At 42.0% G+C, this 16,104-nt stretch overlaps 1 protein-coding gene across 3 annotated transcripts; it reads left to right on the top strand.

Annotated features, from left to right (window-relative positions):
* The first annotated feature begins 362 nt into the window (after window positions 1–362).
* LOC6896807 (nose resistant to fluoxetine protein 6-like) lies at window positions 363–7,306 on the top strand. 3 transcript variants are annotated; one of them, XM_033385777.1, is made up of 10 exons: window positions 363–672; window positions 738–1,071; window positions 1,125–1,198; window positions 1,260–1,462; window positions 1,535–1,647; window positions 1,703–1,916; window positions 1,967–2,148; window positions 2,206–2,674; window positions 2,739–2,998; window positions 3,049–3,648. In XM_033385777.1, the coding sequence occupies exons 1-9, from the start codon at window positions 402–404 to the stop codon at window positions 2,988–2,990; spliced, it is 2,112 nt and encodes a 703-aa protein (XP_033241668.1). In that variant the 5' UTR covers window positions 363–401; the 3' UTR covers window positions 2,991–2,998; window positions 3,049–3,648. The 3 variants fall into 3 exon arrangements, with proteins under 3 accessions (XP_033241668.1, XP_002137011.2, XP_002137010.2); XM_002136975.3 differs by having other exon boundaries at window positions 2,739–3,648; XM_002136974.3 differs by lacking the exons at window positions 363–672; window positions 738–1,071; window positions 1,125–1,198; ... (5 more) ...; window positions 2,739–2,998; window positions 3,049–3,648 and adding exons at window positions 4,643–4,948; window positions 5,014–5,374; window positions 5,428–5,501; ... (4 more) ...; window positions 6,524–6,995; window positions 7,060–7,306.
* Window positions 7,307–16,104: the final 8,798 nt, after the last annotated feature.

Here is a 16,104-nt window from a genome sequence, read left to right as displayed (position 1 = left end):
CCACCAATAATGGTAATAATTGCACTCCGGCTATCATCTTTTCACGAAATGATCAGAGTTATAGAACTAATTGTCTACATCCATGTTTAGCTAAACTTTTGTTTTCTCCGTTTTTTTCTTACTCACTCATATTAAAGCCAAATTTAATCCATCAAAAGTCAATAAGTAAAACGATTACCTGGGAAAAGATAAATAAAAATATATAAATATATGGGCTTTTGACTACTTAGAATTTAGACGGATTGCTCCTTATCGGTGATGTTCGACTGAATTAAGCATTTTGGCTGATATACTCGACTCGAGGGCTGACACACTGATAATGTTATCGCCAGATTTCCCTTAAAGCTTCCTATAAAATCACAGTCAAAAGGTGCAATGCCTTCAATCGAAAAAGTATTAGCATGGTGAACGTTTTAAGCAGTCTACTTGTCTGCGGACTGGTACTTGTCAGAGCCGCACAACTGAAAGACGGAGATGTCCTGCAAGATTACCAGCGTTTAAAAAGGCTCCGCCCGCTGGGAGTCGAGTTTGCCGAACACTTCCGTAATGCATCACTCCCGGACTTGGATCTATTCCAGTCCCGAATACCCAGTCAGGACGATCTGTTGTGTCTCACGGACATGGCGCAGTTCATGCAGGCGCTCACTGCTGGAAAATTATGGGCCCTGAGGAGTAAGTAAATAATGAACATTATATTCAAGTGAATTCGAACTGAAGTTGATGAATTTTGTGAGCAGTGATCGATGCTTGGGGCTCCATTCCCTCTGGAGTGCTGTCCGGCAATGCCTTCCATCTGGGTAACTTCGATGAGTGTGTCAAGATCAGCGAGGAGATCACCAGTAGTCACAGCATACATGGAAAGTACTGTTTTCTTATTGTACCCGCCGCATCCATTTCGCTCAAGATCGCATCTTGCTTTCCGGCTTCCTGCTCTGCGGCACATATGGATACGTTTCTGGAGCAGTTAATGCAGAATTTGTTGAACTCAAGCAGCACAAATATAAAATTCAGCGAGGCCAGCTGTCAGACAAGTGAATCGAAGCCTTGGGATGGAATGACCATTTTCACAGTGTAAGTTAGACCGTATCATAATCAAATTCTGTGACTCACTCTATAGATTGCAGTGTGCTTCTTGGCTTGATGGGTACTATAGTGGGTCTATGCACGCTCTACGACTACTTTCTGTGCCCGGATCAGAGTGAGTACCGGAGAGAACGGAATGATGTACAAAATGGTTTACCTCGTATTTTGCCTTCCAGGTAGTATCCCTGTGACTGTGAAGATTTTCTCGGCACGGGCCAGTTCTCGTGCCATTTTCCGCATTGTCGACAGCAAATCGAATCCGAACGTGATCAGTTGTCTTGATGGGATCCGCTGCATGTCCCTGTTCTGGGTTGTTTTTGGCCATGAATACATATATTCGCTTATTTCTCCAAATATAAACACCTTCAATATGATTTCGGTTAGTGGCCTCATGCTTGTATGTGCAAAAACCATTCAGATCTTTAATTTCGCCTGTCTTTTTGTTTGCTAGTGGGTCGCGGAACCCTTTTCCAGTTTTATTCTCCACGGATTTTTTTCGGTTGATTCCTTTTTCTTTATTGGTGGCCTACTAGTGGCTACGGTTGCTCTTCGCTCAATGGATAAGTAAGTGTTTGAGATATTTTGTATCCATCGAGAATTATTGCCAATTTTCTAACAGATCCAAAGGAAAACTGAATGTGCCGCTTATGTATCTGCATCGTATTGTACGGATCGTGCCGATACTTGCAATAGCAATCCTAGTTTACATAAAGCTGACGCCCATTGTTTCTGGGGGACCTTATTTTAAAGGTGGATTCCATGGTACAGCCGCCTGTGAAAAGGGCTGGTTCTGGACGCTGCTGTTCGTGCAGAATTATGCTACAAGCAATATTGTAAGTCATAGATCTTCTCTTATTACCATTTGTACGATAATTGTTTTCAGTGCCTGGATCACTCATGGTACTTGGCAGTGGATATGCAACTATACCTAATCTCTCCGCTTCTGCTGATTGCTCTGTATAAATGGGGCAAAAAGGCAGCAGCTGGCATCGCGGTTCTTGTGCTCCTACTATCGTCCTGCCTCTTTGCCACGATGATGGTCAACAAATACTCATTGCTCTTCAAGTATGTCCACGATCATTCTGTTTGTCGTTGGAGTTCTTCAACCCCATTTAATTGCAGGAATGGAACGGAAGGAGATGCCGGTAGGAAACTGTATTCTGCAACACATACTCATGCGGCACCTTGGCTGATTGGATTTCTGTTCGGATACTTTCTCCACCTAAATCGGGGGAAGAAGTTCCAGCTAGGCCGGATTGCCGTATGGTCAGGATGGGTTCTTAGTCTGGCCATGCTCTTCACCTCGATGTTTGCCCTGTACCCTGCGACCCAATGGAGTGCTCCACCCCTGTCCACCCTCAAGGAGTCTCTGTACTACACGCTTACCCGGGTAGGCTGGCCCCTAGCCCTGTGTTGGATCGTCTTTGCCTGCATGCAGGGCCATGGCGGTCTGGCCAACAGTTTCCTATCCTCGCCATTGTGGCAGCCTCTCTCGAGACTCTCCTATTCCGTGTACATCTGGCACCTTTTCGTACAGGAAGTCAACAGTAGAAGCGTTCGTACTAATACTTATTTCTCGGACTACAATTTGGTAGGTTTTGTTTCTAGTTGTTGATGGTTGCTCATTTTTAACTAACCTCATTGATGATTTTCAGATGCTGAAATTTTGGTCTGACTTTGGGATCACTATTTTGATGTCGTATCTGTTTTACATTGTCATTGAGGCTCCTATCGGCGGACTCGATAATCTTCTACGATCCCGGGAGAAGAGTGTTTTGAAGCCCCAAGCTCCAAGCGAACAAAAGCAGTCCTCAGTTGCTGACCAGCAGGACCAGTTGAATGACGGAAGGAATCTGGTTGAGTCCGACGTGCCTAAGGAAGAAGCAACAGAGACTACTCCAGAATAGTTATAGATGTAAATATCAATATGGGTTTTTTATTCGCACTTATGTAGACGTTTTGTAGATTATAAAACCACATAAGAAAGATGTGAGCTTCCGACTACCCAAACACTAGACTGATAAGAGTAATGTTCGGCTGCATTAAGTATTTCGCTGTGCTAGTCTGAGTACCTCAGACTACTCAAGATTACCTTACTCAACACAATTGTTTTTATAATCGGCTGGTGGTTCTAGATAGATAGTACTTATCGTCCGATTGCCTTCAAAGTTTTCGTATAAAATCCCTGGCAGATGGCGAAACGCCATCAATCGAATTAGCATTAGCATAGGAAGCGTTGTGGGGGTCCTCTGTTGGTCTGCGGATTGGTAGTCATCAGTGCAGCACAACTGAAAAAGGGGCTATCCTACAGGACTACCAGCGTCTGATGGGCCTTATGCGCTGGGTGTCGAGTTTGCAGAACACTACCCCAATACATCTCTTACGGACTTGGGCATATTCCACTCCCGAATACCCCTGCTGTATAGTCCCATCTTACATCTTGGTTAAGGCATAAAAGTATGTTCTTAAGTGTTAAACTAGAATGATGAACATATGATTGGGGAATGCTAGAATATGAAGGAATTTGAAATTATACAAGAGTAAGCGGCTTATTTCACAATAATATGTGCATGTTTTGTTTATCTATGGACAACAACCTTTATTTTACGATCAGGCTATTGACCAGATATCAGTCTTAGAAGAGCTTCTAAACAGCAGTGCACTGATTATTGCATTATCTATATACTGCCTTAGCGCCAAGTGGCTCTTACGCCTTACAATACAATATGAATATATTGGAATATTCAAATATAATCTATTGGAAGGAGTATTTGTCGACTGATTCACGCCGATGAAAATGAAACCGGCATTACCTTAAGAGCCCACGAAATCGCATATCAAGGAAAAATATAAGGCTGCAAGCCAAACAGCACCGAACCGCAGCGCTTTTAAACTTAGGCAAGGGATATTAAGTAGACATGTGAGATCCAGAAATTTCTCAGAATTGTAAGGTCTTACTTTACACAAATAAATAATTCGACGAAGTTATTATTATATAATAATAATAGTAATAATAATATTATAATAAGTTTTGTTTTGTATATTTCTAAAATTTATATTTAAATTTTCATAAAATATAAACTAATCTTGAACTGTTGGAAGATTTTTCTGTCAAATGGCTTTCATGAAGATATTTTTATTTCTTCAGAAGCTATTAATTTAGTAAGCTGAAATGGCCGAATGTCCCACTGTGCGTCGTCCCGTCTGAGGCTTACTCAGTACTTGAGGGGATAGTATTTGTGATGTTCATGTGCAAAGACAGGACTTGGCATATAGAAATGATAAGGTATAAAATATAAATCAAAGTCAACCATTTTATTGGTTTTTTGCTAATCAGTCGCATAGGCAAATCTCAATAAAATAACGATTAGCTAAATATGATAAGATGGCACAACACAATAGGGTTTCGTCTACCAAGAATATTAGCTGATACAATATTAGTTGTTCGTAAGTTTAATTTCATGATTCCAATCACAAGGCTGTGACAAGGCTTTTCGTAATCGACTACGCGACCTATGCTTATCGTCGATTTGGGTTTATTTTTTTAATAAATTTCCAGGTAATTTGTCTAGCACCCTCAATCGAATTTGTGCTACCATGGTGAACGTATTAGCCGTATTTGTCTGCGGACTGGTACTTGTCAGTGCCGCACAACTGAAAGACGGAGATGTCCTGCAAGACTATCAGCGGCTGACGGGGCTCCGCTCACTGGGAGTCGAGTTTGCCGAACACTTTCGAAATGCATCGCTCACGGACTTGGATCTATTCCAGTCCCGAATACCCAGTCAGGACGATCTGTTGTGTCTCGAGGACATGGCGCAGTTCATGCAGGCGCTCACTGCTGGAAAATTATGGGCCCTGAGGAGTAAGTAAATAATGAAAATTATATTCAAGTGAATGAGAACTGAAGTTGATGAATTTTGTGAGCAGTGATCGATGCTTGGGGCTCCATTCCGTCGGGACTGCTGTATGGCAACATCGTAGATCTTGGAAATTTCGATGAATGCATCAAGATCAGCAACGAGATCACCAGTAGTCACAGCATAAATGGAAAGTACTGTTTCCTCAAGCTATCCATTGGTTCTCTGCCTCAAAATGTGGCGTTACTAACCAACTCATTGAAGATCGCATCATGCTTTCCGGCTTCGTGCTCTGCGGCAATCATGGATTTGTTTCTAGAACAATTAATGCAGCAACTGTTTAACTCGGGCAGCTTAAGTATGAACATTAAAGAAGCTTCTTGCCAGACAAGTGAATCGAAACCTTGGGATGGAATGACCATTTTCACAGTGTAAGTTAGACCGTATCATAATCAAATTCTGTGACTCATACTATGGATTGCAGTGTACTTCTTGGCTTGATGGGTACTCTCGTGGCTCTATGCACGCTCTACGACTACTTCCTATGCCAGGATCAGAGTGAGTTACGGAGAGAACGGAATGATTTACAAAATGATTTACCTCGTATTTTGCTTTTCAGGTAGTGTACCTTCGATTGTGAAGATTTGCTCGGCCCGGTCAAGTTCCCGTACCATCTTCCGCATTGTTGACAGCAAATCGAATCCGAACGTGATCAGTTGTCTTGATGGGATCCGCTGCATGTCCCTGTTCTGGGTTGTTTTTGGTCATGAATACATTTTTTCGCTACTTTCTCCGAATATAAATACTCTCAATATGATTTCGGTTAGTGGCCTCATTCCTGTTTATGCAAAAACAATTCAGATCGTAAATTTTCCTTTTTTATTTTTTTTAGTGGGTCGAGCAACCATTTTCCAGCCTTATTATGCACGGTGTTTTCTCTGTGGACTCCTTTTTCTTCGTTGGCGGCCTGCTAGTGGCGGTGATCGCCCTACGCTCCATGGAGAAGTAAGAATCTGGAAACCGTATATTTCATTGATCTTTGCGCATTCCTTACTTTGGGGCAGATCCAATGGTAGTCTGAATGCTCCGTTGATGTATCTCCATCGGCTCATACGCATCGTTCCCGTGCTGGCAGTGGCTATTCTAGTCTATATGAAGTTCATGCCCGTGGTATCAGGCGGGCCACTCTTCGCCGGTGGATACACTGGTAGTGCCGTATGTGAGAGCGGGTGGTTTTGGACACTGCTCTTCGTGCAGAACTATGCCACATCGAATATTGTAACTAAAGCACACAAAATTATTCCCCGCCGACAATTTTGACCAACTCTGGATCACCCTTTCAGTGCCTGGCCCATTCCTGGTACTTGGCAGTGGATATGCAACTATACCTAATCTCTCCGCTTCTGCTGATTGCTCTGTACAAGTGGGGCAAGAAGGCAGCCGCTGGCATTGTGGTGCTTGTGCTCCTGGTTTCGTCTTGCCTCTTTGCCACGATGATGATCAAGAAATACTCGCTGGTTCTGACGTAAGTTCATTGATAGATTCTTACTCGTCTTTCATAAACATTTTCTGTTTTTAAGGAATCTTTCCGCTGATACTAGTGCTAATAAAAAGCTATACTTCGCCACGCACCGGCACGCCGCTCCTTGGCTGATTGGATTTCTGTTCGGATACTTTCTCCACCTAAATCGGGGGAAGAAGTTCCAGCTAGGCCGGATTGCCGTATGGTCAGGATGGGTTCTTAGTCTGGCCATGCTCTTCACCTCGATGTTTGCCCTGTACCCTGCGACCCAATGGAGTGCTCCACCGCTTTCCACCCTCGAGGAGGCTCTGTACTACACGCTTACCCGGGTAGGCTGGCCCCTAGCCCTGTGTTGGATCGTCTTTGCCTGCATGCAGGGCCATGGCGGTCTGGCCAACAGCTTTCTATCCTCGCCATTGTGGCAGCCTCTCTCGAGACTCTCCTATTCCGTGTACATCTGGCACATGTTCATGCTGGAAGTAAACAGCAAAAACACAAGGACCAGCACGTACTTCTCCGACTACACTGTGGTAGGTTTAATTTGTTAACGATCAACTCTTCTGGCTTAACATCAACCTTTATCAATTTTTGCAGATGCTTAAGTTTTGGTCCGATTTCGGATTCACGGTTTTGATGGCGTATGTATTTTACCTTATCATTGAGGCACCTTTTGGTGGGTTCGACAATCTTCTACGACCCAAAGTGAAGTCAAAAGCTGAACCTCCTGCTTCCCAGCTTCCCAGCTTAGAGACGAGAAAAACAGAGGACCCTAAAAAGACGAATACACAAAGTGAAAGCTCTGCCGATAATTAGATTATATTATTCTTAGATTGAAAGGTCATTTTTGTTTTCTTTATTTACTTAATGTGGAAATTCTGCCAAAATCTTCTATACCTCTGATCGTCGAACCTTCTCAGGGGTGCCGCCTTTTAGCAGACCATGGACTGGTCTGGACTGTGTGCCTCTGACTTAGTAAGACATTTATCTACGTACTCCTGCATTTCCGTTTGATGCTCCACCTCCTTGAGGAGCTCTGAGCTCTGCCTTCGCCTTCCCACAGTCTTTGGTTGCATGTTTTGTGTAGGTTTAAGCCTGAAAACAAATGGAGACTGAAAACTTCTTGACTCGAGTCGACTTCGCTTAGCCCAATGCCATAAAATATCGTACAAGTACAAGTACATTCTGCACCGCGAGGGTGCACCAACTATTTGCAGTGAGTGTCTGGTGTCTGCTACGGCTGCTACGGTGGCGGGGCCGACAAACCGATCTGAATCCGGATCCAAATTCGAACTCCCCACTGCGCATATTTTATGGCAGTTACGCGGCTCCCAGGCAACTTAATTAGTGCCTGCTGGTGCGCTTCGACTCCGGCGCTGGCTCTACCTCTGCCTCTGGCTCTGGCTTTGACTTCCATTTCCACTTCGATTACGACTGCAACTGCTGGTGGGACAGGGACAGGGCAGGTACAGCCCTGGCCCTGTCCCCAGCCCCGGCTCCGGCTCCGATTCTGGCTTCGGCTACGTCTCCGGCTGCAGCTGCATTGCACCTGACATTTAACATTATTACGCGGCACCCCCAGCGAATACGAAATGAATGCTCGTCCGTGGCAGCCATTACAGGCAGCGCCTTAAAGCTCTCTGCGCCACTCGCATTTAAGCGGCGTTAAGCTTAATGTGCACCACATTGACGCCATGCCACATGGTGCAGGTGGCTGGCTGCCTGGTACTGGTTACTGGTTACTGGTTGCTTGGGGACAGGGGGCTGGCGGCAGAGACCGTTGCGTGTTCCATTGCATTTGGTTGCATTTAATGGGTTATTGGGCACACATTTGTGCGGGTGGGTGAGGGTGAGGGTGTGGTGTGAGGGTTGTAGTGTACCAGAGTTTAAATATATATTTGTGTAAACAGATATATAGGCCCTCGGTATCAGCAGATGACCATGACTGACTTAAGGACGGCGTACAAATAGGGTTGGTCGTGTGCACTCTTGCTAGGCTCGGGTCTAGCTCGCCGGATGGTCGGGGTTCTTCCTCGCCTAATTGTACTATCGTACTCCACTACATTTAATTAGTGCACTTTACGGGAACTATAAGTGATTATATAAAACAAAGGAAACTGAAATACTGATAGCGCCGACACGCCAAATAAAAGCCCTACTGAACCATTTCTATTTAGAGAGAACCTAGGTGTTGATTGTCCCTCTCTTCTGTACCCACCCTACCATGACATTGCGTTCGAGTTCTTGCATTGTCCCTTGATCAATCCTTTACTAAGGTTTACCACATTTTATAAGATCCTGGCACGGATACTCGACAGACCATTTTTATGATTTTAAAGATTCATTTCAATTCAAAAAGATTCATATTTTAATATAATGTGAGACTTCAATTTCAATATTCATTACGTTGCAGTTGTAGAAACACAACAATTGACTTAGCTTCTAATTTGTGGGTAATATTTCCTTAATCCTAATTATCATATAAGTTTAGTTATAAATTTATTATTTTAAAGCATGAAAAACATTAGGGTATAGATATATATATATATATAAACGAGACAATAAGAATCGAAATCGTAAACAAAAGCTAGATCAGACTGGGGTGCATTATACACACTGAGCAGACGGGTTTGAATCATTATACATTGTATGCATATCTACACTTTCAAGTTAATAGGCTCTTTTGACCAAACTACTTTTTGCTGTACATAATTACTCACTCCGGCGTTATTGTCTTACGCTGATCGTTGGGCCCAATGATGTCGTAGATGTTGACCGCAGCTGTTTAAAATATGGAAATCATAAATATATAATGCATACAATACAATTACGCTACAAACACCGTCGCATAGTCATCAGTCAGTTGTTTTGGTTTTCATAATACAGACAGAAATTTAATTGTTATGCTCTATCGCGAAAATTGAACCAAAAGGTAGCAAACGAAAGACAATTTAGTGTGCATATGCACATATGTATGTAGGTATGTACGCGCGTAACATCAAAGAGGGGTGTTAATAAAGTTTCAGTTACATTACGTTAAACTGCTGATGTTTATGCGTTGGAACTTGATAATGAATTAAATGTAAATTGGACAAAACTCGATCCTGTGCTGCTGCTTTGTAGACTGTTGACCGCCTGAAGTTGGTTAGAGGTCAACAGGTGCGATGTATATGGTTCCTGGCCGTACTGACGAATCTTCCGCCAAGCCTGTATTTAGTTATTTATGTCTGAGCAGCACTAAATATTCTTGGCGATTAAGGCTGATCTGTTCCACTTGGATCTTTGGAGATTCCGACTTGGTGGCAATATAAGGTCCAGAAAACATGAATTATGGTTGGAGTTGGAGAAACCTCGACAACTGTTCGCCTAAGCCAGCTCCCAGGGTAGTCTTCTCGAGACTATACCGCGATGGGGCAGCTTAGGTACACCTCCCTGCAACATAGGTTATGTCAGCACGTGCACGGCACTAATATGAAAACATACCTCTTTTCCCAAATATATCTGCACTAAATTCTTGTCATTCACTGACCACTGAACTGTACGGCACTTGTAACTATATGCTTCCAGCATATATTTGTGGAAATATATATATTTTCCGGATAGCACTATATATATGTGTGTGCAATATGTATGTTGCTCGCACTCGGAAATTATCACGTCTTTACAGATCGATCAACTTTCTTATATTGTTCAAAGCAGTAATAGACGATGGACTGAGTAGCCAGTGCAGCAGAGCTTTTGAGCTTTTTACTAACTGTGCAATCGTATGATCCAGAACATTCGCAGCAGCATAAAACGATCGTCTAATGCACAGCATAGCTTAACTGTGCAATCGTACGATTGCCGTCTATGCTTCCCACTGTCCGTCGCTTGTATGTGTTCGTGGGCGTTCGGACTTAAGAGCGGCTAAGGCTTTGATCCAACCTTAAGAGCGGCTAAAGCTTGATCGTTCGAAATATCACTAGGGGGTCTCACGAGACGAAAGAAGATAACCAATTCCCTATATTTTGTGCTGGCTACTACACCACAGATAATTATACAAGACCTGCTCGACGAATAATTATCTGAAGAACTTGATTAAGAGGGATTATCTCCTGATTTGAATGTCTTTCAGATGATACACGCCGAGATATTTCTTGTTCTCATCGACCAATTCGTAATAGTACGGACTTCGCTTTTTAATTACCTGAGCGGGAATGAACACAGGGGCTAGTTTAGAACTAAACTTTTTTATAGCACTACTTTGTGTGAAATTTCTAGCATATACCAAATCTCCAATCTTTAATTGTGTATCACGGCAGCGCAAATTGTATCTATGTGAATTTTCTTCGTGTGCCTTATTGACATTCGCTTTAGCCTGTTGCCGGATTAGCTGCAAGGAATCTGGGTTCTCCATTCTAGTATCGTCGTTCAAAAGGTCTAGTTTACGCAAGAGTGCGTAATCCTTCCCATTCAACATCATGTTTTGACCAAATGCTAGAAAATATGGAGAATACCCTGTACTCCTATGTAAGGTAGATCTCAATGAACCACTAATGGCATTCAGGTTACAGTCCCAATTGGAATGTTCGTTACCGATATAAGCTCGTATCGCAGCTATCACGGATCTGTTCAGTCGCTCGCTGGCATTCGCTTGCGGTGAATAAATAGCTGTGCATTTTTGTGTTATACCGAAGCTATTTAAAAATGCCTGAAAGTAGCTAGATTTAAATTGGGATCCATTGTCTGACAAGATGACTTCTGGCACCCCAAATGTATAAAAGAGAGACCCTTCCAGATATTCACAGATCTTAGGGGCTGTAAATTTCTTCAAGGGACACAGAAAATGGAACTTAGTATTGTGATCAACAACTATGAGCAATCCTATGTTTCCCTTTTTCGTGCGTGGGTATGGTCCTAAGAGATCTATGTATAATTTCTGAAACGGCCTATCCGAAGTGAATGGTTTACCCATAGGAGGTCTAAGAATCATATTCGGACTCTTGGTCGTGCGACAAACGGTGCATTCAGATATGTACTTGCGCGTCTGGCTAACCATGCGAGGCCAGAATAAATATCTTTTAAGCTTCTCTATGGTTTTACTCATCCCACAATGTGCGGAGCTAGGGGCGTCATGAGCTTGATATAATACGTTCGTAATTAACCCTGACGGAACCCAAAGTTTCCATGATGCGTTCTCTTGAGACTCATCTCCCGAAGCGAATACTGTCCTTTTGAAAACTTGACCGTCTATCACTTTCAAGTCTGGGAACTTACTCTGATTCTGTTGAATACTTTCTATTAAACTCAGATACTCAGCTGATTTGAATTGATCTGAGTCTAGATCAACCATGGGGTTTATTTGCGTGAGCTCCTCTATAGCCGGTTCATCCTGACGCGATAGAGTGTCAGCGACAACATTCAGTGTCCCCTTTCTATGTAGGATATTAAATGTGAAACTACGCAATTTCATAGACCATCTGGCTAATCTACCCGATAAATCCTTTTGTTGCATTAACCATTTAAGTGCTGCGTGATCGGTTATGACTACGAAGTCCTGTCCCTCAATATAAGAGCGGAATTTTTTTATTCCCTTTATGACTGCTAAGCACTCCAGTTCGGTAACCGAATAATTACGTTGTGCCTTGGATAATTTTTCTGACATGTAAGCAATTGGCAATTCAACGCCGTCGCGTTCTTGAGCTAAAACACAACCGATTCCGTAAGTGCTAGCATCACAGAGCAAAATAAAAGGTTTTGAGAAGTCAGGAGTTATCAAAATGGGTGATGCGGTTAAACAGGACTTTAAGGTCTCAAACGACTGTTGAGCATCATCATTCCACTGTAAATCTTTTTTCTTCTTAAGCAACTCGGTTAAGGGAAAACTAACGGTAGCATAATTTTCAACGAAACGTCGGTACCAACCGGATAACCCCAAAAATCGACGCAGTTGCTTAACGGTAACTGGCACAGGGAACTTCGAGATGGCCTTGATTTTGTCTGGATTTGTCTTTATCCGACCATTACCAATAATAAAACCCAAATACGTGATTTCTTTTATGCAAAAGTTTGATTTCCCTATGTTAATGGTTAGATTTGCTTTGCGTAGACACAACGCTATCTCCTGTAACAACAGTAAATGCGACTCGAAATCCTCCGATAAAACAAGTAGATCATCTAAATATACGAATACACGTGTCCGAAGATGAGCTGGAATAACTCGATCCATTAGTCTACAGAGAGTTTGAGCGGCATTGCAAAGACCAAATGGCATCATTTTATATTGATATAATGGTCGGTTAGGCACTGTAAATGCAGTATACTGTCGCGATTGTTCATCCAACGGGATTTGCCAAAATGCGTGTTTCATGTCTAATCCAGTGATGTAACGAGCGGGTGGTAATCGACTTAGAATACCATCAATATGTGGTAACGGATATGCATCCCGTCTTGTAACCTTGTTCACTTCTCTTGAATCGAGACACAGTCTATATTTTTCGCCTTTCTTTACCAAAACGCAATTACTGCTCCAGGGACTAGTCGACTCCTCTATAACATCGAGCGCAAGCATATTGTCCACCTCAGCAAACATCAATTTCTCTATGGCTGGTGATACCGGCCAATGTCGTTGCTTTACGGGAATAGCTGCTCCAACATCTATAGAGTGTGTGACTAAACTGGTACGGCCTAATCCTTCAGTAGCGAAAGATGGAAAACAGCCTATCACTTTATCTAAGCGAATTCTCTCGTCTGCTGTCAATTTATGTAGGTTCGGTGGTTCTTCGACGTCATCCGTACCTCCAACATCTAATTCAGATACCTCTGCAGTGTGTGAGATTTTATCTAAAAGTCCAAATTTTTGCCAGAAGTCTATCCCCAAATAGACGTCTTGCTTGAGTTCAGGAATAAGAAACATTTCTAGGTCTGCCGTGCATCCACGGTAATTAATTTGTGTTACCAGCTTGCCTATAACCTTACTTTCAGTATCGTTAGCCGTTCGTATTGCTCCTGAACACTTCTTAACCTTGCAATGCGCCAACATTTCTTTCGCGGCTGAACCTCCAATACAACTGATTGTGGCCCCCGAATCCAACAAAGCTATGTAATCACTGCCTTCAATGGTGACACTGGTGTACAGCCTGTTATCCGAACTGAGAAATATAGCTGAAACAAACTTGTTCTTATTCTTGCGAACCATCTTCCAAAATTGTCTCAAACGTTTAGTTGAACGTTTGGGCTTTCTTACAAATTTAAAACTATCTATCTTATCAAAAATTTTCTTACGCGTTGTAATATAATTTGCTTCCCTTTCAGGTAAAGGAGTAAATGAAAAATGATATGCCGTAGGCAGGGTTTCCTCTACTGTTTGTGAGCTGATCTTAGGCTCCCTTAAACTTTGGTCGTTCGTTAAACTAGTAGGTGATTCTTGCAAACTTTTTTCTAAGGATGTGTCTGCTTGTTGTTGTTTAACACATCCTTCTGCCGGTTTCCCGGAGGGTTACATTTGGGACATACCGGTTTGTAAGTATCTTTTGTTCCACACCCGTAGCAAAAGATCTTACGAGGACCTACACAATCGTCAAATTTATGACCTTTGTTGTCACAGTTCCAGCAAGTTGGAACTGACTGTGAAGTACGACGTTGTATTTGACACACTTCATTATGCTCGACCAAGTCATCGAATAGCTGCTCGCTATCGTCTGGACCTGACAATTCCGATACGTATGAGCGAAGAGTCCTTTGCTTGACCGATCTTATATCGTTATAAAACTGCTCGTGCTTACGTACCTCTCGTCGTAATAACGATCTATTGGCAATCTTTAAGTGAAGAAGCTCGTGGTGAAGAGTGGGCTTGGAATTTCTAATAAGTAGATTCACAACATCTTCTTCTGTAACCGAATTTTGAAGCCTATCCACGAGATCTTCGATAGCATATTGAAAGTCATCGAAGGATTCGTTTTCGCCCTGACGACGTTTCCTAATCTTTTCCCAGATATCATAGTCGGTCTCAACATCTTCAAATCTTCTTCTAAACTCTATACAAAACGTATCCCAATTAAAGTTTGGGTAATTTCGATGGAATTTCCAGTACCAATCACTAGCTTTTCCCGCGAATAAAAGATACAAGTGATCACAAAGCAATTGATAATTGTTATAAAGATTTTGTTGCGTTAGGGAACGTACTCGATAAATAAACTCATCCATCCTCATGCAAGTTTTTGAACCATCGAATTTAATGCGCCAATTCTGCATTATACTGGAAACTTTTGCTGGTGCTACGTGTGAGCTCGAATTACTTCGATTTGCACTCGCTCTTGAAAAATCTAAAAGAACTTCTGCGTGACTATCTCGTGCTTGACCGATACCCACGTTATTTGTTTGGTTAATGTTATTGTCACCGGAAACATCGGGAGAGATATGTTCTGGTTGTGTCAGCTGGAGTGACGCTAATTGACTTTGAATCGAAGATTCAATTGTTTTACTTAAAAATGAAGTTAGTTGTTCCATTAACTGAGCCTGTTGAATGCTTACAGCAGACTGGACGTAGTTAGCGATTTCCACTTGAGAGGTTATTGGAAGGGTTGTGTTGTTGGTTTCAGTTTCTGTTAGTGAGCGATCTAACCTGGATCGTTGAGTTGCTCTCGTATTCATACCCCTTCTAATAAACTTTTGGCCCTTTTTAGGTCGATTAGACGTTCCGTCTATTGTGCTAAAAGATTCGTTAGCACTAGTTGGTCGTGTTCCTTCGGCGTTAAGCTCGGCTAACAACGTGTTGTTAGAGAATGTTAGTGCCAGAGCAGAACAATCTAATGAACAGGTGGGACATTTTGGGTTTGTCCTAATCTGTTCCAAAATACAAAGTTTATGGAATTTGTGTCTACACGGGGTGTTGGCTATAATCTCACTAGTTCCCAATACTTCGTTGCAAATTCCACAAAATGGTTCTGCTTCCTGCAAAGCAGTTGTTATATCATCTGTACTTCGCCTTACAGCCATTGTATATCAGACAATATTTAAGGAATTAAAGAAAAAAAAAATAATAAAAAAATTATATAAGAAGGTATTAATTGTAATAATAATGTCTGTCTTTCCCACATGCCAGAATACTTACGAAATATCTATTTGGTTTCAGTAGGCTTTTCTATTTTCGTTAATATGGACTATTTATAAGTTAATGACCTCGTGCACTGAATCATTGGACAACTATCGCGATTTGGCAGTATAAAATTGTAAATCCGAATAACTCAAGATGCCTAAAGTGAAAAAGCAGGTTTGCTTTGGTCGATCAATCCAAAATAAACTGAATTGGAACCGCTAAATCCTAAAACAATTCCTGTTTATTCTGATCACTGTATGGTATTGCATAACTGTCTCTGATACTCACAATTTGATACTTTAGGTCTGTTTTGGTCAACCAATCCGAAATAAAACGAATTGTAGTTGCTAAATCCGAAAACCGAGTCAAAGTATAAATTTTGAAATCTTTAACCTTTGTGCAATATTTTGCAAAAGAAAATGTGTCGTTGAAATTTTGATGTATTACCGGTTGAGCTTGGAGAACCAAGGCAAGATTTGCTTGTCTTATTAAAATAAACGGCCTATATAGTAAGACACTATAAATCCAAATTTTAATATCGGCTCTGAATTGGTTTTAGATTCTAA

Source organism: Drosophila pseudoobscura, chromosome 2 (genome assembly GCF_009870125.1).
Source record: "Drosophila pseudoobscura strain MV-25-SWS-2005 chromosome 2, UCI_Dpse_MV25, whole genome shotgun sequence".
Classification (NCBI taxonomy): domain Eukaryota; kingdom Metazoa; phylum Arthropoda; class Insecta; order Diptera; family Drosophilidae; genus Drosophila; species Drosophila pseudoobscura.
This window is presented reverse-complemented; position numbering and strand designations above follow the sequence as displayed.

What these genes read in the sequence shown, in the direction of transcription:
- LOC6896807 (XM_033385777.1), top strand. Translation starts at nt 402, where the DNA reads ATGGTGAACGTTTTAAGCAGTCTACTTGTCTGCGGACTGGTACTTGTC. An exon ending in AAAATTATGGGCCCTGAGGA is followed by an intron (nt 673 to 737) that starts GTAAGTAAATAA and finishes TTTTGTGAGCAG; the next exon opens with TGATCGATGCTTGGGGCTCC. An exon ending in ATTTCTCGGACTACAATTTG is followed by an intron (nt 2,675 to 2,738) that starts GTAGGTTTTGTT and finishes GATGATTTTCAG; the next exon opens with ATGCTGAAATTTTGGTCTGA.